Source organism: Monodon monoceros, unplaced genomic scaffold (assembly GCF_005190385.1).
Source record: "Monodon monoceros isolate NGI ecotype Baffin Bay Population unplaced genomic scaffold, NGI_Narwhal_1 Super_Scaffold_12, whole genome shotgun sequence".
NCBI classification, from domain to species: domain Eukaryota; kingdom Metazoa; phylum Chordata; class Mammalia; order Artiodactyla; family Monodontidae; genus Monodon; species Monodon monoceros.
Window position 1 is genome coordinate 111,017,608 of NW_021703768.1, and position 25,231 is coordinate 111,042,838.

The window sequence follows — 25,231 nt, forward strand, 5'->3', positions numbered from 1 at the left end:
CGCAAGGACTAATGGATGCACTTAGAACAGTGCCAAGGCACGTGCTAAGCACTCGGTAAGCATCGGCTCTTAACGCTGTTATTATTCCCCAGATTCATTATATGGCTTGAGAAGGAAGCGCTGCAACACATCACGGGCCCTGTAGCTGCTCTGCCCCAGAGCCCTGGGGCCTCTGCACCGTGTGCTGGGTGCTGGGTCAGCTCACACAGGAAATACCCCATCATGGGAGGGCTTCCCTGTGTGGGCCCCAAACCATTTCCTCAGCAAGCGACTTGTAGGCAGGGTAACAGGGCCAGGCCTGCTATGGTCGCCACTATGTTCCCAGGGCCCAGGCTGGCACTTGCTAGGCACGAATGCAAACCGGGGGCCAGATATTTACCTGTTGCTTCCACTTGGAAGCGTTGCCTTAAACCTGTGTTTACTCAGAGCTTCCTAACCTGATGGTTTTGTGACTTCCGAGACCACGGCTGTCACATGGAAGCCTCCTCCAGTAAACTAAGCCATGGCGCCGAGCCCTCTGACACCTGCCGGGGGTGTGTCGGTCACTCTGGGAGCTCACCATTCTCTGCAGAGACCGCAGGGACAGCTGCTGGCCAGGCCACTCGCGCTGGAAGCGACCATACATCACAGTGTCCCCATCTGAGGGTTAGGAACAGGGATTAGGGTCGGGAGGCCACCCCTGTACATTTGGGGAGACCCCCGGCTGTGTCACTGTAAGGACCATCTGCTCTCCCGTGATGAAGGCCACCTCCCACACCCTGGGCATCTTGGCAGATGTTCTGTTTGCAGATGTTACAGAGCCTGCAGGGCCTCAGCCTTCTGAGCCACGGCTCTTCAAAGAAGCAGGCTTGGTCTAGTCCAACACAGGCATTTTTAAGTTGAGCTGCCTAGACTCTGGGCCTGTGAATATTTCATCTACCCAGCTGCCCGGCTACAGCTGCTCACAGAGGGGCTGTGGCCTGCAGCCTCGTGGCCATGGATCACGGGCTTGGGCTGGGTGTGTGCCCTTCACTCCAAGCAAGATCAATAACCTCTCCTGACTTCAAAGGGAGGTGGGCACACAAGTGTGGAGGCTCAGGTGGGGCCCACATGGACAGATAACCCCAGTTCTTCCTCCCGTGTCCATTTAACCCTGGTTGTGCCCTCCTCTCCAAAAGCACTGCTGCCCAGAGACATTAGTCAGCGCCCATCTAGCTGCCTAGAGTTTTCCCTCCACCTGTCTCTGCTTCCCCTTCACAAGAGCTGCTTTCAAACTCTAATGAGGCAGTGGCTGGTAGGCAGGGAGGCAGGGAGGCTGGGAAGCTTGGGGGAATCGGGGAATGAATAATCCAAAGTGAACCATCAGCCTCTGAATGATGGAGGGCTGACTCTAGGGGACCGGGAGCCCTGCTCAGCCCATGTTAATTTAGAGAATGCAAGGAAAACATTCAAAGTGGAAGCACGTTGGCATTCCTCTTCGATTAGATGCAGCTACCGACTGCTTCTCCATCCAGCACACGCTGCTGTTCCCTTAGAAGCTACACAAGCAGCACTTAGAAGGTCTCCCACCACCTCCCCTCCTGTCTGGTAAGGGGTGTGTGTGTCCCTGGCGGGTGAGGTGCTCTGTAACGATGGGGCTGCGGACAGTGAGACCCCAGGAAAAACTAGTAGAACTTCTGTGTGGGGCACAGTCAGTTAGAGAATCCATGGGGCAGACTGGACCTTTGCGTTTAGGGTAAGATATGCCAGGTTGCCTCCGAGCCTCCCTGTAGGTGTGACACCTGCTGCTCTCTTTCCAAATCCCCTCCTTTCCTCACAGCCAACGCCTTGCCTGTGAACATTCCACATTTTCTGTTTCTTCCCAAACCTGAAGCCCTGAGCTTCACCAGGAAGTGCTTCATTGACTGCCCCCCAGTTCACAGGATGGTAATTCTGTACGTGATCTAACCCTCAGGCCACCAGGGTCCCCAGGGAGGACAGGGCTGTACCACTGGTCATGACACAGCAGGGCCCCCGATTCAGCCCTCACTTTGCACCTACCCCGTTCCTCCAGGATGGGGGATGTGGTCCAGGAGACATGACCACCATTGTCTCCACGGAAAGAGAGCCTGAGTGTCACTTGTCCACTCAGCACCCCCAGGCGCCAGGGCCGGCTGGGCCCTAGGCAGCCTCAAGAGCTCTGTCGATGCTCTTATTTCACCTCTAGTCCTTTTCAACCCAGCTCCCAACCCACCGTTTGTCCTGTCTGAGCCACCCATGGGTGGCCTCCACTGACCCTTAGATCCTGCACCGTGCCCTGTGCCCTGGGTGCTGGGCGATGGCAGCCCCACGTGTGGTCGGATGCAGCTGCCGCCTGGACAGTGCTAGGCCTGGTGAGCTCCTCCTTGGCTGTCAGCCTGCACCCAGGTGTCAGCAGGGGGACCTCAGGGGAAGGGTGGTCTGAACACCCATGAACGGCAGTGTTGTTCCCAAGCCGTCCTGCCGTCAAGCACCAGCACTTTTCTAAGTACGCTGCACAGAGGTGGACTTTGGAAGACTGGGACCAACACCAGGGCTGGACACCAGGAAGAGGAGGCTCTGGATGTGCTTTTACTTGTGGGAGCTGAGAAGGGATTGCTATTTGATGGGTTTTGGGTCTGAGAGGAGAGCATCTCTCCATGGGGGACCTGATCCCTCAGGGAGCGCGTGGACGCCTGTTCTGAGTGACAGGCCTGCTCCCTGGGGCCCCACCTTCCCCTACGGGCCGAAGCCCACTGGTCCTAAGGGGCTCTTTCCATGGTGTCATCGGAAGGGGACCTGGTAAACGTGTCTGAAAGCACCCGCAGCACGCGGACTTCAGGGCCCGGAACGCGCAGTGAGGGCCCTGCTCTGCAGCAGCACGTGGTGAATGGCCCTCAGCGAGGGTCTGGCCTCACCGACCCCTCCCTCTGCCCCACCCAGAGCCACAGATCGTGGGGATCCTTCTGGATCTTGGCCTCTGGGGGAAGAACTGGAAACTCCAAAGGGTCCCGTCTAGAGCAGGGTGTGTAGCCAGTGCCTAAGTGCGCAGGTGTGACTCTGCAGACCTGGCTTTGTGTTGGCGTCTGTATTAGCAGCTGTGGGCACCTCACAGCCTCCCCGGCCTCAGTTTCCTTACCCTCAGAACTCGGCGTCGGGAGGGAGGCCCTGCCAGGCGCGGGTGTAGCGTCTGGCACGCAGTGTTGTGTGCTCTGGAGAGCCGTCAGCACCTCGCCAGTGGGGCTGTGTCTGGAGAGGCTCGAGAGCATTTGGGAAGATGAGTGAATCTGAGGAGGCACTCAGAGGGACCGCCCGCCCATCTCACTGCCCCTCCTGCCACCTGTGGAAGGCAGAGTCCTTTGGGCCCCATTTCTACTCCCACCTGGATTCGATCTGCGATCCTGACAGGTGTACAAACAGTTGTGCCTGAAGCACCTGAAGACAAACGCCCATGCCGTCTGGAGCAGAGTGGCTCTCCAAGGCTCAGCTCACGGGTGCCTGGGGCAGCGCACGCACAGCCTCCCTCCCACCTCCCCTGGGCAGACCTTACTGCGGAGGATCCAGGAACGGGACCGTGCCAGAGGACTTGGAATTCTGGCCAAAGCCCGAAATGGAAAACCATTTCCAAGTAGCCCCATGTTTAAAGAGCACCAGAAGGCCACTTAACGCTGGTGGACAACTGCTCAGTGGTCCTCAGCTCATCGTCGCCCTCAGCCCACAGGCAGGAGAAGCCTCAGGATTCACTGGAAAGTCTGCACAGAGGAGAATGAAACTGGTTTCCTGCCTGGACCTCTGCGGAGCCCTCCTGCAGTTCAACAGACTGGTAATGCACATTGTTTGTCCTGGTCCCAGGCTGGATGCCACGGGTCCAAGAACAAGAGCAGAGTCCAGAAGTGGAGGCAAAGGTCTGAGGCCCTCAGAACCCCACCAAGTCCTGTGTGCGCTGAGGCGGGAACTCGGGGCTTGGAGCACACGGCCGTGAGCAGCTTGCCTCCTACCCAGAATCGGAACATGTTCTCTTCCGTCAGTGAGGACACCTCCCAGGTCCCCATTTTACTGCGAAGGGCATTTGAATCCCAGTCGCCTCCTTGGCCTGGGGCCTCCTCCTTACAGCGTCCAGCCTGGAGCCTCCAGGGGGCATTTGGTAAGGACCCGTCAGATGCCGTAGTTATAAGGGGATCTACAGGTGGCTTTGCGCTCTCCCTCAGAGGGCCAGCTTTTGGGGAAAAACAAGTCCCACCAGGAGAGGGGTGAGTGAACTACAGCAGGGGTGGGAGCTATCTTGGCAGAGGACACCTCTCTGCCAACCCAGTGACCCAGATAACCCAATACCCCTGAGGAACAACGGTGGGCAGCTGACCCCGGCCAGTGTCACGTGTGGGCAGTAGGATGACCTCCACCACCAGAGAACCACCTGACTGTTCTGCATTCTCTCTGGGAACCGCTACAACTGCCTTGAACCTTTTTGCTTTGCTGAGATTTAGAAAAATCCATCGTGGTTGTTAATCCTTTCAACAGGTGTTTATCAAGCACCTACTATATGCCAGGCTGAACAGTCACCTTGTGGAAAGCTCTAGGCTTCTGTCTCTCTCTCCTGCTCCCTTGTCCTCCAGCTGGAACAAAATGCCTCAGGCAATAACAACCTTGCCTGCTCTCAGACACAGCCCCTACCTTCCTTCGCCCTCTTGCCTTCGGGGTTTGCTTCTGCTTCGTCCCTTCTGCTGCTTCCTGTGTTCAGGTACTCTTGGTCACGTGGGCTCCGCCCATACATCCACCACCTACCATCTTCCCTCCCTTCAGTCCCAGGCCCAGCAGGAGGGCCTGGGGAGGGGCTGGGCCCTGGGCCAGTGGGAGGCACCCTCAGCCTTCGGGGGCTGGAGAGTTGCTGAGTAATAGTCACGATAAGGTGAGGACCTGAGAGCTAGCAGGTGTGGCCGGTGCAGGGGACACCTGGATGGGTCACCAGGGTCTCCGACCAGCCCCTCACGTGCTGCCTGAATGCCTGTTTCAGGCAGGCAGCAGCAGCTTGGGCGTTCCTTGCCCTTCCCTTCTCCTCTCCCAGGAGAAGACAACTCCCTCCGCCTATCCAGGTCTGGTCTGCGCCCAGAGCCTGGCTCTCCATCCACCTCCTGCCAGGGGCCACCCTGGTGCTGGGGCTTGCGAGTGCCCCCAGCCCCAAGAGTGGCCCATATGCTGCCCACCCTGTTGGTTGCTGTGCCCATGTAAGCAGAGCCCTCGCCCCGTCGCTCCCCAGCACTCTGTTCCTTGTCCGGCCCACAAGCTGGGCCTGCAGAGTGGTAGTGGCCGGGGAGGTCTTGCGTGGCGCTGTCACAGAGCCTGAAAGGAGGTGGCTAGAGATGAAGGAAAGACCACAAGGTACAGGACAGTGATTTATGCTCCAATTATCCTCCCCAGGGGCGCACAGCCCTGGGAGGGCTCACCTCTCAGGCACATACCAGGCAGGCCTTCTCCATGCCTCAGACCATGGGGGTCTCAGGTGCCACAGAGCCCACACCACCCCCAGGCCACATCCACACTGACACCCGGGTGTTGCCGGTAGGACAAGGGGGCAGCGGGCTGGGGGGCACCCTGCCTTGCTTTCTGGGCTCTCGCCTGGAGCCTGAGAGGCAGCCTCGGCATCTGAGGAACCCCTTGGAGATCTGGGCTCCGGACAGCTCACCCATTCACATCCCAAGCCTTCCCAGCACCTTAACCCCAGGGAGCAAGCTGGGAAATCAGTAATGTGACCTTCAGTGCTTAACTGCACGTTTAGGTCCTTGAAGTCCTCACAAAAGTTTTGCAAAAACAGTGAAATTTATGAGGACAATAAGGTACTATCCTGGTAAAAAGTTGACATTTAAATTGTTCTCATTTTATATCTTTGTAATGAAATTTTTTGTTTCCTCTGCAGCCATTTCTGAGTATTTACTAACATTTCTGTTTTATGCAAAACTTCAAGTCAGGCTGGCTGGGTGGCACATGAGCATAAGATCTACAGCCTGGCCTGGAGTGCCACCAGGAGTTCTTACCTCAGAACAGGGAGAAACAAGGTATCCAGCCACTCTGCCCCTGCCCCTCCCTCGAAGAGGAGGGTCTTAAAAAAAAAAAATCACCAAAGCATCCTATTTTAATGAGTTTTCTTTGCAATTTGTATATAATAGATTTTCGATAACAACCTGTAACAAGTTCATTTTCTACTATTCAATTGCTCTGCACTGAGGCCATTGACAGCCTCCAGCTGGGATCTTTAAAAATGGAAAGTGCTTGAAAACTCAGTTCCAGACAATGCTAGAAAGTGGGACCAATAGTGTAGCTGTTAGCAGCAAACCACTGGAGATGGGAAAGAGGCCGTCTGGGTTTGAAAATTCCAAGGAGAAACTAGCAGAGGGCAAGTTGGCTGGTGAGCAGCAGTTCTGGCTCAGAACTGACCCCTCCATGGTGTGATGCCGGGCGAGACTGTTTCACCCCAGAGTCCTGATACATGCGTGGGGGGCCCCATTTTACTACCCTGGCTCCCCATGGGGGTAAGGCACTCATTGAACACCGCCCCTCCCCACCCCCGCATCACGGGCTGCCAATGGCTTTTCCTGCCCAGCTGGGGCTGAGGGGTGAGCACGCCCTCGGCTGTGTTTCCACTTTCACAGAGAAGGGAGAGCCTGGAAGGACAGAGTTCAGGCACTGGAGCACCAGTTCCTTGGGACCTTAGACAACAGCCCTGCTCACTTTATCATCTTGACAGTCATCACTGGAGATATGAAGCTAAAAGGGCTTCCAAGGCGAAGTCTGGCTTTCCCCGTGATGCTCAGTGCTCTCTCCAGCGCCTTATGGGGTATGGGGTATGGAGTATGGGGGGGGGTGCGGGGGAGGCAGGGTGCGCACCTGCAGTGAAGGGGCCTCACCACTCCCCAGCAGCTCCTGCCAGGCCCGCCGGCCGGCTGGGGTAGGCCCCCGCAGATCCAAGCGAAGTCGGCCTTCTCCTGGCCCGGCTCCTCTGTCCGAGATCTGCCCTCTGGGGCCCCACTGGTCAGCCAACGCTCCTCGTGACAGCCTCCTGACTCACTCCAAGTCCTTTGCCCCATTTGGGACCAGACCCTCCCAACATCTGTTCAGGACCCTTTCTCCTCCCCCTTTGCCTGATTATCCCCAGTTCTGTGTGCAGGCCTCCCTGCCAAGCCTGCACTCAGTTATTCTCTGTCCCAGCTCCTACTGTATTGGGTGGTTGTTCTGTTTCCCAACTACTACAAGCTCCCTGCAGGCGGGGCTTGGGGGTCTTGCTCATGCTGTGTCCCCTGCCTGGTGCTTGGGCTCTGGAAGTGTTGGCTGACCTAATGTTTTCCTCCTTCTAAGCTTCCTCATCTGTGTCTGCGCCTTTCCTCATGTGTGCTCTCCCTGCCCTGGCCGGGCTCCCTAAAGTGTTCTGGTCGCCCACTCGGGCCCTCACTCAGTGGACCCTGCACTCCACGTGCACCTGTGTGGAGAGAACGGGCCAGAAGCTCCCTCCTTTCAGAGCCTGGCCCACACCAGCACCAGGGCAGATGTGCCCAGTCTTCCTACGGTGCCCCAGTAACAGTGCTGCTGCCTTTTCTGGCGCTGGCCTGAGTCAGGGAGCTGGGGTCTCTGTGCTCAGTGGCTGTGATCCAGAGGCTGGTCCTCCCAGCCTGCCAGGGCCCAGCTTGGGGGTCTTAAGCTGCCAGGGGCTCCAGTTTTCAGCAGGGCATGCTGTGTCCTCCTCCGTGGGTGCTGGCTTTGTGATGTGGCCTTAGGTGGGAGGGCGATGGCCGCAGGGGCCTGTGCCAGAGTCTAGGAGGAAGTGCAAACCCACATTCCATGCTAGTGAATTATCTTCCAAGGTGCACAGGTTTGCACCAAGATGGCAAAGCTGACCTCCTGGTGTGGGAGCGGGGCAGGAGCTGTGGGGCTGAGCCTGGACCGCTCACGGCCAGGGTCTGCTGCCTCTGCTGGGCATGTGGCTGTGGGCTGAGGAGCGGCTCTGAGCATGATCCCTTGTCTGCACACATAGTTGTTGGGAGTGGGGGTAATTAAGTAGCGGGCAGGTGACCTAATAGACTAACAGAACATGTGTCCCGAGGAGGCTCCCAGGGTCAGCGGCCCTGGGAGCAGGATGAGAGCTTTATGGGACAAGCAGCTTCTGTCTTCATTAAGGGAGCATTAGGCCCATGTGGGCATCAGGGGCTCACCTCACACCCCAGTCACTCATCCAGCAGATCAGGGGCGTCCGTGGAGGTGCCCTCTGGCCTGGTCTGGCCTGGCTGGTGCTCCCCCACCAGTGATCCCACCTGTGAGGCCCCAGCAAGCTGCTTCCTCTGCCCCCCCACCCCCCGGAGACGTGCTAAGGCCCTCTGTGACCCTTGGTGACACTGTGCTTGGATGCCTCTGCTTGCCATGAGCACATGGTGAGCAAAACAGCCTCTGGCCTCTTGGAGCCTATGGACTAACACGGGCCAGATGACAATAGTGTGGCACAGAGTGACAGGGGCTGGGGACACACAGAAATCTTTATCATCACCATCATCACCTCCATCATTGACCTAGCTGGCTAATGATTACTTAGCACTTACCATATACAAGGTATCATTCTAATCACTTTCCACGTATTACCTCATTTAGTGCTGAGTAACACTGTGTGGTGGTTAGTATACCCATTTTATAGTTAACGCACTTGAAGCTCGGCTTAACCTCTGGTAAAGACCTGTCCAAGGTCACACAGCTAGTAAGTGGCAGAACAAGGATCTGAACAAGCTCTGACTCAGTCCACACTCAACTGCCAGGCCACAGCCTTATTACCGTGTAGAGATGAACCCAGGGCTATTGGCACACAGAGGAAAGCGTGTGGGGCTTGGTAGAGGAGAGAAATTAAGGAAGACTTCCTGGAGGACGAGACCATTGAGCTGGGACTTGAAATTCAGGGAAACCCACGGTGGGGACAGTGAGATTCTCCTTAACGGAGAATGCTGATGAGCTGCAACCTGTGTTTAAATGCATGAAATGTTTCTGGAACCAGGCATTTGGGTTCTCCTACCTGCTGGCTCTGTGACTTTGGGTTAGCTACTTAACTTCTCTGAGTTTCAGTTTTTTCATCTGTAAAATTGGGACATAATCACAGTGCTGACACATGATAAATGTCAGATATCATTTTATATGACTCAAGTAGTAAGAGCTCATTACTAACTAAAGCAATATTAACAAGCAAAAAAGCATTCAGATGGCACACTGACATTGGCTTCAGGGGCACTGAAGCTCACGTGGTAACTTTTTGGAGCCCCTCTCTCCACTGGAGGTGAGGAGAAAGTCCTTGGCAGGGGGTAGTGAGACTCATAGCACCTTCTGATACCAGTTTCCAGTTCCTCCCTCCAGTAGCCACTCCAATTTAGCTGTTATATGCCCTTGAGCAAATGAGGGACCAAGAGAAGGAATCTGGTTTTTTTTGCCCCTTGATTTGCAAGTCCTGCATGAGGCATCGCACATGTTGGGGCTGGGGAGTCATCACACTAATGGTCTTAGCATCCGCCAACACCGACACCAGCGCGCAGTTTACTCCTGCTCTCCAAACTCAAGAGACAAATATTCTCAGATAAAACTTTTGATAAACCCCATGCTATCTGAAATGTTGCTATTCACTCTCCCAAACTAAGGAAATGAACAGAGTAGGATAAATTGGTATCCTTACCAGCTGAATTTCCTGTCTGAACTCATGCTACATGGATAAAGAGCCGGACAGATTTGGGGGAGGGATGGTTGCCGTTGTTTTACCATCACAGGGTGGCTGTGAGGGCTGACTAAGATAACGTGTCTGGCATGGCGTCTGGCCTGGGCGGGCATTATTCATTCCAGAAGATAACGACATGCGAGGTGAAGCCGTAACCATCCTTTCATTACGCAGAAACAATGGCAGAAAAACAGTTGTAAATTCGCCAAGTGACCACCTCCTCTGTTTTACAGAGTTGCCCTGATACAGAGGTATTGCAGTAATCAGATTAAATCATTGTTTTCCTTCCTGCTTGCCTGGAGCTGAGGGAGGGCATCTGACTCTCACACAATCAGCTCCCTGCAGTCCCCCTGACACGGGTATTCCTCTTGGACACTGTGCACCTGTGATCCCAGATGTTAACACGGGAAGCCCTTTATCCTGCAACGCGAGCTGTGCAAACACTTCCTTGGCATGCAGCACATTGCTCTCATAGGAAAAGGACAAGTATCTTTCTAAAAAGCAGAAGGAACTTGTAATGAATTCAATGTGAGAGAAAAATCCTCGTTTAACATGTTTTTCCCATGCTCCCAACCCAAGCACTCAGAAAAGTGCAAAAACATGCATTATGAGAACGATTTTTAAGCGAGCAACTTTTAGATTTATTTATCGAGATGAACAGACAGGCTGGCATGCACCATGCTTACCAGCAATCCTGGGGCCTCTGTCTCATAGCAGGGATGGGAGGTTCTGGGGCTTGTTAGGGATGGGGAGGGAGGAGTGGGGAGGAAGGGTGGGGGACACGTGTGGAGGGGACACTGTGTCTTTAGTTCCGAGATCAGCCTGTGATTTGGAAAGCCAAAAGCAACCTGAAGAGAATGTTTGGATGATAAACAGAGAAAGAGAGGGAGGCCACCCTCCTATTCCACTGCCATCACTGTACAGAGACGGGTGATTTGCAGCCTTCCAACCTTCTGACAGAAAGAGGCTGACCTGACTTCCACGGCTAAGGGATCTGTCCTCTGCCCTCCTCGGGGGAGGGTCGCCTGTTCTGCAAAGCCAGGAGGAAGGTGCAGCCCCATCATGAACCCGTTCAACTGAGTGCGGCAGCCAGCAGCCCTAGGATCCCTGGCATTGCCCTCAGCCATCCGTAGACAATGGCAAACACCGGCCCAGCCTGGGCTACGCCAGCTGCATGAGAAGACGCGATTTAGGAGATCCACCCGCAACACCAAAAACTCGTAAGTACAACGCACTTCTCCAGGGAAAACTCCCCTAGACCCATCCCTTAATAAAGCGGCCGAGTCTGTGCCAGGAGTCACCCCACAGACCCTGCCCTGCCTGGTACTCAAGGATCCTGGCAAAATAGAGACTAAAAAATACAATTTTAAAGCCTCAGCTTTTGCCAGCCTGTCAGCTGCAGTTTTGAAAATTAAACCCAAGATGTTGCTGCTGAAACGTTTCAGATATTACTTTCCGAGTTTTAGGGAGATTTCTTTAATGCCCATTGATTTCTGGTTAAAAAGTTGTACCTGTATGTCTCATTTCAATTTCCTATTTAACATTCACTGAACCATAAATCCATTCCCAGAGCAATGGGAATTTAGAGTTCTTGTGACTTTGAAAGACCATCGATCCTGTGTGCTCCGAGTGGCTGACTGTGAGGCCCCTATGGCAGGGTTAACTCATGCTGCAGCTTCCTTAATGGCTGCGAGTTTACGTTTCATTGCATATCTGTTATTTGGGTTGGGCTGTGATGAACGGTTTCGCTGCCCGGTTCAGAACAAGTCCAAGGCGACAGCAGAATCTAATTTGCTTTAAAAACGGTGATTATAAAGCTTTTCAAATAATAATCCAGGAATGAGGGAAACAGACAGCACATTGCTGTACATGGGACATATGGCTGGAGGTAAAGCAAGGACTTCCCTCCTTTTCCACAGGCAGCTCCGCTCATAATGACCTTCACTAGGGAGGCCAGGGAGGGCTTCTCTTTCATCAGGGGTAACCGGGATGCTGCCATTTCCTTGAAAGTAGAGCCATTAGCTCCTATTTGGTCCCAGACCAATTCCCATGGAGCGGGCTCATGCGCTAGAGGCTTCTGTGGCACCAGGTACCGGGACGGTGCCTAAGCACTGCCCTTCTCTGCCTAACGATGCCATCGTGGGACATCTGAGTGCGATGCTCAGTGTATCCCCCAAGTCCTTGAAGTGCAGCCTTGGCTCCCAGCTCTTAAAAGGCACTGATCTTTTTCGTTACAGTTCCTTTTTCAGAGGGGCTTAAGCGCACAAGGCACTGTCTCAGAGCTGCCCCCGGAGAGCATGCTCCTGCTTCCCTGATGTGGAGGGCGGCTCACCCTGTCATCTGCCCCGACATCTACTCTCTTTCTGTTCACGTCCTGTGGGAATAGCATCATCAAGAGGGCTCCGTTTGGGGAAGCTGGATGGAGAGGAGCTTGCGGGAGGTGGATGCTGAGGACAGGAGGGGAGGGAGGGTCTCGTCCAGCGTGTGCAGGTCAGTGCCTAACAATGGGCTCTCCAGAGGGGAAAGAGCACCCTCGCCCTTTTGCAGCATTTGTGTAGGTGTAGATTTCTGTGTTGTAAACACTCCTACTACGGCTGATTTAAAGCTACCAACCATTTCACTGTTTGCCTTGCAAAAGCCCTGAAAAATCTAAGAATCGTCTCACGAGCTAGGTCTCTGGAGTTGCTGATACTTCCATACATTCTAAAATTTAGAGATTTATTTCATGGAATAAGCTCCTCAATCCACAAAGCAAACCCCTCCCACAGTAGATTGAGCCTACAGTCATTCACACCTTATTATGAACCACCAGATGCAGATATGGGTTTTAGCCGTGGGCAGGAAGGAGGAGGTTGGGGAGCCACACCTAGTCACCGTATATCAAGCAGAGCCCGGGAACTGGGGGTTGGACTTTGGGCCTTGGTAACAGGGACGTCGTGGACTGGAAAGGCACCGCCTACAACAAGCTCAGGGACATTTCCCACAGGGAAGAATCACGCTCATTTTTCTCCTCTTAGGTCACATGAGTACCTCTTCTATCTGCCACAAGAGCTCTTCCAGCCAACAGATCACAAGGATTTTCAGGCCTTGTGAATGTTTGGAGTAACAACAGCACACAGAGATGTCCACGAAGCAGGAATACCTTCCTGGAAAATGGAACTCCAGGTACAGGCTGGGGCCGGGGCCAAGGATGCCAGGACCTGTGGCTCAGGGTACTCAGGGCACCCTGGGGATCTCATCCCTGCTCCCCCAGTTCCAGGGCCTGCAGTTAGGAGCCGCGAGCTTGCAGGTCATGTCCAAGGGCGCCTCACACAGGGCACACACATTACCTGCTTTAAGCAGAGCCTGAATGCTGTCTGTCGTAAAGGGACTTCAACTCTTTGGGGCCAAGAATGTCCCCTCTTGTCTCGGGTTAGGGCCCCCGCATCACCCTTCCCTCTCCTCTCCTAGTGAGCTTGTCTGCAGTTACCTGGGGCTCCTTCCTGCATCTCGCATCTCTTGGAAGCCCTGTTCCAGCCCCAGCTACGGCTGGCGTGAGGTCATGTCTTGGGGCAGCACCTCAGGGAGAAGACCTGTGTCCTTCAGCTGCCCTACCCACTTGCCATATGTACTAGCGACCCCACAGAGGGTCCACTCTGGGCACCTCCTCCGTTTTTAGGTAGTGCACCCCCTGTCTCTTCTTCTCCGGGGATTCCCCTGCCTCTCATTAACCAGGACCCTTTCTCTTCATCATCCTCCACAGTGACTGTTCCCTCTCCTGCCTGGCCAAGCCTCCAGCACCCTCCTTCAGGGTTTACCCCCAGGTAGGGTTCCCTGATGGGTCCAGGCCACTGCCTGGGGAGAACCCTAACATCTGCTCCCCCCATGTGCAGTCACAGAATCCCCTAGCGATGTGAGGCAGTGCCCTCCTAACCGTGCTCACGTCGCAGTCCCGGGTCCCTCAAACGATAGCAACAGCGCGAAGCAACTTTATCCAAAAGGGGCAGAGCGAGTCCCCCCGCCCCCCACAACCCCTACCGTCCTTACTCTTCCCTTAAAGCTCAGGCTTGTTGCAAAACAAATTCAACTGCTTTCACCTACAGAAGAAGCCAATCTTGGAAACAACCAAGGACAGACTCCAGGCCCCTGACACCATTTTGGTGCAGGAATGTCTGTTTGCCCACTGCGAGCCCCGACTGGGGCCTGACTTACGGAAGGCTGTGTAGAACTCATGGAGGGTCAGGAGGCCGTCTTTGTTGTCGTCATCAAATCGGAGGAGGTCGCCTGGTGAGCACCCCAGGAAGTCCTCTTCCAGGCCCTGCTCCTTCAGCATGTGCTGCGGGTGAGAAAGGGAGCAAGGCTAGAACCGGGAGTGAGCTCAGAGCTGTGGGCACTGCTGGAAAATGGCTCAGGCCAAGTGGGTGGGGCTGTGCTCACCAGCGTGTGCGTGTGCGTGTGCGTGTTCGTGTGGGGACTCCAGCAACAGCTCGGTGGGCCATGAGGAGCATCGAAATCTCTTTGGTATTGTCTTGTTTGAATCTCTCATTTTATAGATGAGACAACTGAGGCTCAGAGAGGGAAGGGACTTTCCCAAGGTCACCCAGTGATTGGGGCCGACTCGGGATTAGCATTCAGGTCTGTCTTCTCCCTGCCTGGGCAAACAGACCCCAGACAGTCTGAGGTGGGAAGGATCCTGTGGTCACTTGATCTACCCCTTCACATTGTAGATGGGGAAACAGGGAAGAGAAGGGGCCGGATCAAATAAGCCCAGCAAACAGTGGCCGAACTCAGTGGCTCCCAGCTATGTAGAGCTGGAAGGTCACTGCTCCATCAAGGTTCCCCTCCCCGCCTCCACCAGCCCACTCCAATCTCAGGGCAGCACATCCTAGCCACAGCACTCGCCCCGGGAAGGGAAAACTGCCATTCTACTGACCTAGGCTTGGGCCCCCGTCTCTGCCTGCCCTGTCTTGCCAGGAACACAAACCACTACCCTTAGGATTCTGTCGCGGGGACCACGGGGGAGCCCCTGTGAACTCCTCTCTGGATGTGGCCTGGGCCACAGGGCAGAGGTCTCCCCAGCATGACCAGTCACCTTTTGGCATGTGTGTCTGGAACTAGAGTCTTGCAAGGAAAATGCTCAGAAGGAAATCTCAGAAGAAAGAAAATGATTTTATTTTTGTGGGGAGAGGGGAACAGAGGCATTTCCTCTTTATTTAACAGTCTCAGCCGGGCCTGCTAAGTTAAATGCAATTTAATGTGATAATGTTAAAAAAATGACCCTTCACCCAGCAAGTAAGAGTGTTCGATAAAAGGGCGATCAACCGTAACGCCCGAAATCAATCTCCCAAAGATGGAAATTTCCCTTTGTCTACTTCTGTATTGGAAGTTGATTAACTTTTCATAGGACTGACAAGTTTTTCCCTGACGCCGCTGATTCAGTGTCAAGGAAAGGCCCATTTTAGCTGGCCCCTGCTCGGCAGATTTATGAAATGTACTTTAAACACATTAAATTTTAAAGAAGAAATCATAGTCCAATTACCATGCTTGTTAATGGCTTCAGGTGCCTCGGGGCATGTCTCCGCCGGGTTAGAGCAATGCGCCCAGGAAGGTTCTGTTTACCTGGCAGCTACCGGGAGCCACGTGGGCCTGGGGCACCAAGAGCCCACAGCTGCCTCTGTTAAATAAGGAGAAAACGCCTGCCCTCCGGGCTCCCCGCACAGCCTGTATTGCGGGGAATCGAATCGCCAGATGGCTCTTCTTCCAGGTAACCGTAACTAACAGGACCTGGGCTCTCCCCAGAGCGGCGTGGGTCACCTGTGGGTCCCTGGCCCCGCCCCTTGGGCTCTTAGCCATAGCTGGGGGCTGAGTGTTGCTGGAAGTGGCGACATGCAGGCTGGCATGTGCCTGGGAGGCCTCCCGGGGTGCGGGCCGTGGATGGACTTGCACATGCTGCCAGGTGTGGGTGAGCAGGGGCGGGTCTGCAAACGCCTTAGGATCTGTGTTTCCCAACACACTCCCTGGAAGCAGGCTCTGGACTGGCTGGACTTGAGAAGGGGACCCTGCGTGGGGAAGCGTCTGGATAATTGCTCTGTACTCAGATTTTATGGGCACCTGTCATCCCCACAGACTCGGAGAGGATCAGGTGGAGCCTGTGGTGGGAGCCCTCCCCACAGGGAGCCCCCTGTACCATGAGGAGAGCAGGTCCACTCACCGCCCCCCCCCACCCCCCCGGCCCCCGGGTTTTGTCTTAGTTCACCATGTTCTAGGTAGTACACACTGCATGCAAGTTTCTTGATTTCTTGGAGCTGCTTCCTCATCTAAAAATACTCGGGAAGGGAGGATAACACTAGCACCTACCACACAGCAAAGGGTGGCTGAAAGGTTTAAGGAGGAAATAGTAACAACAATAAAGGTGATGATGACGAAGTGATGCTGACGGCTGTCACTTACTGAGAATGTGCCGCGTGCTGGGCACTAGGCTGAGAACTTCACGTCTTAGCTCATCTAACCCTCCTGATGACCCTGCGACAGTCACAGACAAGAAACGAGGCACAGAGAGGCGAAGCTGTCTGCCTAGACCCACTAGGTCCCTGTAAATGCTGGAGCTGGACCTGAACTCAGGCAGTCTGACCGTGAAGTCTGCGTTCGTAGCTATTCTACCTCCGAGTGAGGAACACATCTGTGTTGGGCACATCACAAGTAAAGGGCCTTGCCTAGTGCCGAGCCCACAGGGGGTGCTCGGTAAATGTCAGGACGCTCCCTAGCCTGGTCCTTCCTGGTGACCTGGTCGCAGCTTTGATGAGGTCATTGCTGTGCCTTGTGAAGGATTTCTTTAAAGTAGCATCAAAGGTGGGGACTCATCCTATTACCTGTCCTCTGGTGGGGGGCACTCTGTGGTCTCTGGGGCAGAGCTGCTAGGCCCTCCCACCCTTCCTGGGGAGGCTGACCTCATCCTCCCTCCATATCTTTGCCCCTGGTGTGGCTCCAGGGCCCCAGGCCCTCAGAGACAAACAAGCAGAGTAGGAGCAGGAACTCAGGCCCTCGGGGCCACCCAGCGTGCCTTTCTGCCACCAGCACCCAACAGGCCCACCCTGCAGCTGGCCTGCCTGGTGCCCTAGGTTGCTCCTTCCTCGCTTCTTTCTGCTGCAGATGCTCCAGGCCCTTGTACCACCTTGTAGCTGGACAGAGGGACACGTGTGCTGTGTCTGGGAGGGAGGCCCCATCCAAGTGTTTTCTCAAAGGGAAGAGCAGTGTTTGGGGGTGGCCACAGGGCTTCCCGCAAGCCAGCAGGCTGGGGTGCGGGCTACTGATTCCTGGATACCGCAAAGGGCGAGGTCCTAGCGGAGAGGACGTGGGGACACCCAGGTCACAGCTCCAGAAGTGTTTGGTGGGAACCAAACCTGCTTCCTTTGAACCTCTCTGCTGAGGAAAGCAAAGGACTCAGGAAGAAAAGACTTATTTCCTAATGAAAACCTCGGAGCCCAGCCGGTGTGCAGCGTATGTTTCACCAGCTAGCCGACAGTGCCTCAGAGCTTGTTTGTAAATATTGGCTCAAGGTGGCTGGTGGGAAGGAGACACTGACATCGTTCTGTTTGTCAGATATTCTCAAGAGGTGTTAAACACAAGCTCTCCGACTCCCGGGAGGTGGCTTTCTCTTGCAGGAGCAAGGCCTCCTTGGCATCACATTACAGAGACGGTTACAAATGACTCTCCCCATGTGGATCTCCCAGTTCTCTTCCTTCACACGCGGAATGGAAAACTGGATTCCTCCGTGATGCAATTTCACCGAATGCCGTACCCACCTGGGCCAGTTCAGAGCGGCTGAGGTGGCCGTCCCCGTCTACATCCACATCCTTAAACAGAGATTCCACCAGGAGCCGCTTCTGGGAAGCAGGGTCTTGTCTGCTGTCCCCTTCATGGAGTGGCTGCAGGCGGGTCTGCAGCGCCAGGAGGGCCTTCTTCAGGCGGGCGTAGTTGGCCATGGTGCATGGGTTACCTGGAAGAGAAGATGGGGTTATTGCTGCCAGACTCCTCCCCTGGTCTCGAGAAGACCCCCATCCACCCCACCCATCGGCAGTTACTGGGCATTCACTATGTGCAGTGCAGGGTGTTACCGGAGTGCATGAGATCTATTCGTCCGTCTGTCCACCAGTCCATCCCATAAATATTTACGGAGCGGTGGATACATGCTACACATGATGCAAATGCTGGAAGGAGCCTGTTTGTTCATCTCGCAAATGTTTATTGAGCACCTACTACAGCCAGACACAGAGTGTTTGCCAGATGGGATGGGGAGATTCGTCCAGGGGAAGTCCCAGCACAGCCCCACAGCGGCTTTAGGAAAGCCGCCCCGATTCCATTTTGTAATAGCTCATCTTTGCCTTAATCCTACCTTAAAGGCTGCTTTGGAATCCTTGGTCTCATAGATTAGCGAGTTCCAGTTAAGAGGGCTAATAAGCCCTGCTTAAGTGAATTAGGTACACTCCCAGGGCTGGATTACTTCAAAACGAACATGAGTACATAAGCCTGCGACCAAGACACAAAAGGCAGCTTTTACAAAATTAAAACCAAAGCGCACAGCCCGTTGCTCTTAGGCCTTTTATCATGGCCATGCCTGGTCCACAGCATCCGAACCACACAGTGTTTTGGCAAATGAGGCCTGTGACGCACTGTGACATGACATAGTTTATCTCGCTGGCAACAGGCCATGAGGATGCTCCCCGCACAGGGCTGCACCGTGAGTGGAGGCTGCCGGTTGTTAGCGAGCGGGAGAGCCTCTCTGGCCCCACTTCCCCACCTCCCGGGATGGAATATGTACTCCAGCACCTGGCTTTGCTGAGCCCTGGAGCATGGGTGTGCACTCCTCCTCATCCAGTCCAGGGTGAAGCCAGTGCCCTGCTGGGAAGGGAGTGTCTGGGGCCTGGGGCTCGTCCCCTTAATTCCAAGGCCAGTTTAGGGCACCAGGTCATAGCTCAGGGGTGCCGGAGCGCACTGGATCTGGAGTCCACCGGGTTTGAGTCCCAGCTCTGTGGCTGCCTGAGTGTGTACCTTGCACAAGGTGCCTCAGTGATTTCATCTGTGAAGTGGGGAGCGCAGTGCCTCCCACATAGGGCTGTTAGGAGGGTTAAATAAGATACGCACATAAAAGGCACAGCAGTGGTTTGGCACCAAGTAAGGGCTCATAAAATGATAGCTACTCTCCCCCTTGTCATTATTGGAACCACATTTGCCGAAGAGTAACAAACAGGGGAGCTGCCTGGTGGGGAGAGTGCTGGTGGGGAAGTCTGTCTGTTTCTCTCCCTGCCTCCCTAGACAAGCCTGGATGGTCCAATCACTTTCTTGTGCTTGTTTGTGTTTCTAGATTTTATTCCAATTTGGGTCAATTGATTCCTGTCAGAAACAGATGCCTGTTGCCATCTCCTCCTGCATGTTTATTTAGAAAGAAATCAATTGCTGTGTTCAATACAATCAAATCTATTTGCTCTCTGGGAGTTTCTATGCTCTGACAAGAACAACTCACCCACCCCTCTTTGGCCTTGTAGGGTATCCATTCCTGGGAGCTCGTAGGGCCCCCGGTTGGCAAACCCGATTCTCAAGCCTGTACGGCGTTGAGAATTGTGGCCGTGTCCCACGACCACACACTCACGCCCAGGGGAAGACGTGGCAGCCTGCTGGGCTCTTCTTCCTGAGCCTGGACAAAGGTCAGTCTGGGGAAAGTAGAGGAAGAGCTTTGCTCAAATCCTGGCCTCCAGCCTCCAAGAGGGTGAAACTAGTCCTGGCAAATGGATAGAAGCTGGATGCGGTATCTGAGTGGAGAGAGAAGCTTTGGTGGAGACGGCAGTGGAAGTCTCTGTGGGGGGATCTGCAGGGACCTGCACTGGAGGGCCTGGAAGGCTTTCCTGGGGACAGGCATTCATGCCCAGATGCTGGGAAGCTAGCGCACACAGCGGATGGCTATGGGGTTGATAGGAGGCTTGACTCAGAAATGCTAGCGTACAGCTAGCCTCCTAAAAAAACACACTACAGCAGGGCCACCTGAAGGATGGGCCAGGCCAGGTCAGATGGGGAGAGATGTCTCATCCTTGCAGGTCCTCCCAACCCTCCAATCTTCTTCATAGACCCTGGTGGGGCACAGATCTCCTCTGAGCTGCCTGCTGCCCTAGGCCAGGGGTCCGAAGCTAGACAGCACCTCCCACTCTGGCAGGCCAGGGAAACCTTCAAGGTGGGTTCTGTCAGGTGGGCTGCAGCAACCTCCCCAGGCTCTTCGCCTCTTATCACATCCCTACAGTTCACTGTCAGTTCACAGTGGCTTCTCCACCCTGGCAGCTGCCCAGCACATGACTCCTGGTCAGGAAGGTATGTACATGTCTAGAAATCAACTTGGGGGAAAGAGGTGGTTGCGCCCAGTCTCCAGGGCCAGCTCCCTGAGCCCCTGGTCTGGCCTCCTGCTAGGGCTCATGCCAGCCATGCCCTCCCATCCTTTTACCAGCATTTACTCATAAACTCTGTGCCCGATGCTGGGCAGCACTTTGAGGATACGATGGAGCTTCCCATCCTGGGCATCAAGGGTGCCCGTGGAGGGAGAGCTAATGAGGCCGGGGTGAAGGAAGTCTCCCTAAGGACGGGACCTGCAGGATGAGGGATCTGTGGGCAAAGGAGGCAGAGGGAAGGGAATGCCAGGTCACAGGGACTGCAGGTGCAGGAGCTGGCGGCACAGAGGAAGCTGGTGTGGCTGAGCCGGAGTGATGCGGGGATGGGGGCACAGACAAGGCTGGAGGGAAGTGTGGAGCTGGCGTCAGATGCCAAGACCAGCAGATCACACTTTGCCAAACTTCCCGTGGCCTTCTTTCCTTTACTGAGGGCCTCACTGTGCCTGGATGCTGCTGGGCATGGGGGTCCTGAGATAAACTGAGCTGCTCCTGGAAGACGATTTGAAATCCTTCTTTATCCAAGGAGCACTTGCACTTTACATGAGTTTCAACCTGGAATAATTAAATCATTGGCCCAATGTTCCTGAGCTCCTCTAATATCCCTATAGCTCTGGGCGACCATGAGCACCAGAGGAAAGACACCCTAATGGTGTCGCTTTAGATTCCAGAATTCAACCTCTTTCCAGACTTCTGATGCTTCATCTCCAGCAAGGACTGCCCTCTCAAAAGCCTTCCCTTTTGGTTTCCAGGATGAGTTTACCAAATCCCAGGTTTAGTTTTTTCATTCACAACCCCCCTGGTCACACTGTGGGGTCAGATGGAACAGCTCACCAAGGTGGAGCGTGGGCGTCTGTAAAGGTTCCCACCCTGCTGCCAGTTTTAAACCTTTGTCTTATTGTAAAAGAAACACACGTCCATCAAAACGACAACAACAACAAAACACTTGGAAAGTGCAGATAAGTATAAAGAAAGAAAATAAGTTACCCATAATCCCCTTCCCAGAGGCTGGCCAGAGGTGAAGCCAGGCCCTCTGCACAGGTGACCCTGACTGTGAGCCGTTTAAACTAGTGGAGCCCTGGCTGGCCTTATGTGTTGCACGGGGCCCGAGGCCCGGCCCACAGAGCCCCTGTTTTCAGATCTTCCTCTTCCCTTACTCAATTTGGGCAAGAGCTTCAATACCCAAGGGTTGGGTCTTTCTCAGTATCATGCGGGTCATCGCTGCCCGCCCACCCAGCAAGTCCACCGGGGACTTGAGGAGGTAGGGGTGTGGAGGGAGAAACAATCTTAATAGCACCTGCCACACGAATGTGCTGTTTGGGGTTGGTGTTTACTGCTCCCTCCAATGTTCTTTTATTTTTCTTTATATAGCAGGTTTTTGTTAGTTATCTATTTTATGCACATCAGTGTATACATGTCAATCCCCATCTCTCGATTCATCCCACCACCACCCCCACACCGCTTTCCCCCCTTGGTGTCCATAAGTTTGTTCTCTATATCTGTGTCTCTATTTCTGCCTTGCAAACCAGTTCACCAAAAAAACCCCATTTTTCTAGGTTCCCCATATATGTGTTAATATACGATATTTGTTTTCTCTTTCTGACTTACTTCACTCTGTATGACTGTCTCTAGATCCATCCATGTCTCAGAAAATCTACAAACAATAAATGCTGGAGAGGGTGTGGAGAAAAGGGAACCCTCTTGCACTGTTGGTGGGAATGTAAATTGGTACAGCCACTACGCGGAACAGTATGGAGGTTCCTTAAAAAATGAAATATAGAATTACCATATGACCCAGCAATCCCATTACTGGGCATATACCCAGAGAAAATCATAATTCAAAAAGACACATGCACCCCAATGTTCATTGCAGCACTATTTACAATAGCCGGGTCATGGAAGCAACCTAAACGCCCATCGACAGACGAATGGATAAAGAAGATGTGGTACATATATACAATGGGATATTCCTCCAATGTTCTTTACCCAAACCTCTGCCCGGCTTACTCCTCACCGTATATTGGACACTGCAGAAACATCACCCAATCTAAACTAGCACCCCCAGCTTCATAATTCTCTGTGCCCCACATGTCTGGGGTGGGCCTGGGTCCCGGGGACGGACCCTGCCCCTTTGGAGGGCAGGTCTCTGGAGGGGATACAGCAGAGGCTTGGGGACCACAACACCCCTCCCTGGTGCCCCCGTGGGGGCTGACCGTGATGATGGTGAGAATGGCCATGCCCAGCCTGTCCTGGGAGCCCTGAGCCTGGGCCTCCGTGGCCTAGCCTGCGGTACGGTCAACTTCCTCACTATTGATCCAGGGTGGGTGGGAGGGACATCCAGAGAGGACTCTGGAGAGGAGGACGTTTGTATATGATATTGAGGTCTGTGGCTTGAATGAGCTCACCTGGAGCTGCCCAGCTGGGACCTTAGGGGACCTGCTTCATGAGTAGGCAGACTAACATAATTTGTACATGCTTGGAAAGTCATTTAAGTGTTTCCTCTGTGTCTTGGTGTTTTCAAGGAAAAGAAAAATTTGTGTCATCATAATATGGGGATTTTGGGGTCTCTTTGTGACTTAGGCTAGGTCAAAGCCTTTTAGTGAGGCCTGGAGAGTCCCAGGGAAGACCCCTCCAGACCCATAAACTCACTGTGCCTGATTGTAGCCGATGCTGGCCTGCTGGGTACCTTCTTACGTGCTTTCTCCTCTCCTCTTCTTTCCCCTTTCTCTGGGGCCCAGCTCAGCCCCCTCCTGCGCACATACAGAACCACTGTCGTCCATCCATCTTCTTACTCTCTGCCCCGTACATATGGTCCGTTTTTGTGTGTGTGTGTGTGAGGCTTGTCCTCTGTCTTAGTTTGGCCTCCTGCTTAGCAGCCCCTGCGACGAGGATAGAGGGTGAGCAGTATATTTGGAGATGATCCCAAGAAGTGCAGGGAGCAAGGAGGAAGTGAGACTGGGGACAGGGAAAGACAGTGGCAACTGGGGCTCAGTCCACAGGGCTTTGCAGAGACGGTGTTGAGTACACCTCGGAGCTGCTCCACCGAGGTGCCAGGGGCAGGGTGCTCTTCTACCAACTTCTGGCCCTCCTGGGCTGAGGGCTGCTCCTGGGGGCATGACCCCCACCCCAATCCAGCACTTCTGGACTCCCCAAATGTGGACTCAGCTCATGCTTGAGGCCAGAAAGTGCCCTCAGGCTGAAGATGAGGTTGGAAGCTATTTACAAGTGTCACGGGGACTGATCACCCGAAGCTGCACGGAACCTCTGGGTTGACCGCGGGAATCTGGATGGGGTATTATCAGCGTCGGCTACATCCCTCTGTGGCACTGCAAGTTCCAAGCTGGTGGGACTGGCCTGGATGGTCACACACACGGTGTGACAGTGTTAAATGCTTGTGAATGTGGTTGAGTCCTGCGGCTCTAGGCAGACTCTCTCCTCAAGAAGCTAGGGTGACAGGACCACCGTGTAACAACCTTAGCTGGGGTCCTCAGGTAGAGACAGGCTTCATCGCAGGCTGCCACACCTGACACCAACTCCACTAACGACAGTCGTCGCAAGGCTGGAAGGAGCACTAGACGGGGAGGCAGGAGAACATCTGGTTCTGTTTTTGAGCAGCTGTGGGACCCTTGGAAAGACATCCACCCCTGCCCTTCTTGCATCCACTTCCTACCTTGGAATGGGGGCAATAACAGCCCTTGACCACCTTACAGGGTCCTTTTACGTAAAACTAAATATAAACAGACTTTGCCATGTCTGAGTGGTCAGCCAGCCCCGAGGGTTTCTCTGCACGAAATGGGCTCAAGGCCCTGTGTGAGCCGGGGCCTGGTGCATCTGTCTTTGTCCCCTTCACTGATGCCCAGTGCCTGGCACAGGTGGCCACAAAATCAGTGAAGACTTCTTCACTCCCTTCCCCTCCCCACGAACATTTCTGCTCTAGGGCCTTTCAGGGAGGGAGGCTTGTGTCCCGGCCTGCCTGGCAGTGATGAGAATCCCCAACAGGCCCTTGGAAGGGTCCAGCCATCCTCCACTGGCTGGGGTGCCCCCTGTGCCACAGCGTTGGCCCCTGTTGGCCAGCCCCCAGCACTGGCCTCGGGCTTCCTGCCAGCATGTGTGTGCGCGGGGCCCCTCCTGCTCACAGACCGGGCCTGTTTTGCCAGATAAAATATTGATCAGCCTGCTGAGGAGCCCAGAGTGTGATCCTATTTTCATGTCAGAACTTGATAATGAACTACATTTATCAAGCCCGTTCTCCACGAGAAAGGTCAGCCGCAGATCTGGCTAAGTTGTTATGACACCTCATTAATCTAGTTCCCTCAATAATTGTCCCTCTTTGAAGATTCTAATGCTCTCCCATTCCAGCCACAGTCCTTCCACTCCGAGGGAGATTATTATAGCAAGAGCACAGAGCACATCCGCATTTAATTTTTTGAGCAAAGAGAGATAGGAAGCAGGTAGCAGCTTCTGGAATTAAACGTCTATCAAAGGCACGCTTTCTATTGCAAAACAAAGGGAAGTAAGAGAGACACTGAGAATATTCTATCAGCCACATGCGCCCCTGCCAGCCTGGGCCTCAAAGGGGCGGTCTTCACTCTGTGGCAGGCAAAGCTTCCGGTCCCCGGTGTGGGAGGGGCTGGTGGCTCCAGAGTTGAGGAAAGGGGGGTTGCACAGGGTGGGCAAGGTGGGAGGCAACAGCCAGGAAGCAGGATGCTCAGATTCTAACCGAGAGGGAGACAGGCCATATGGTCGAGGCCCCGGACAGGCCCAGGTCCCAGATTCCGGGGGGGCCTGGAGACCCGTGGCACCAGGAAGGGAGGTGGTGCGGGAGACTGCGGAGGGGCCGTCTCTGCCTGCCACCCTCTCCGACATCCCCCCGCCCTCCATCTTCTCTGTCGTTGCCCTTTCCCTAGGCTTCACTCTCTGTTATTCATGCACTGTTGGTGTCAGGCTGCCCCATCAGATGGGGGCCCCTGGAGGCCAGGGCCCTGCCTTGTTGCAGGTGTGACGCCAGCACCTGGCCCGCGCGCCTGCCTGCAGAAGGTGCTCATTAAATGCCTGCTGACTGGATGAAGGTGGAATCTTGGTGGAGAGCCGCTACAGCCCTGCCCTGAGGAGGGGACAATCC

At 54.4% G+C, this 25,231-nt stretch overlaps 1 protein-coding gene across 3 annotated transcripts in view; it reads right to left on the minus strand.

Moving 5' to 3' along the window:
* FSTL4 (follistatin like 4) overlaps positions 1-25,231 on the minus strand; it is a 440,571-nt gene that overhangs the window by 131,468 nt on the left and 283,872 nt on the right. For all 3 annotated transcript variants that reach the window (XM_029215752.1, XM_029215751.1, XM_029215753.1), the window contains 2 exons: positions 17,485-17,678; positions 13,895-14,018 (listed from right to left, as the gene is read on the minus strand). In XM_029215752.1, coding sequence (XP_029071585.1) covers positions 13,895-14,018; positions 17,485-17,678 — 318 coding nt within the window. The remainder of the gene's footprint in view (positions 1-13,894; positions 14,019-17,484; positions 17,679-25,231) is intronic.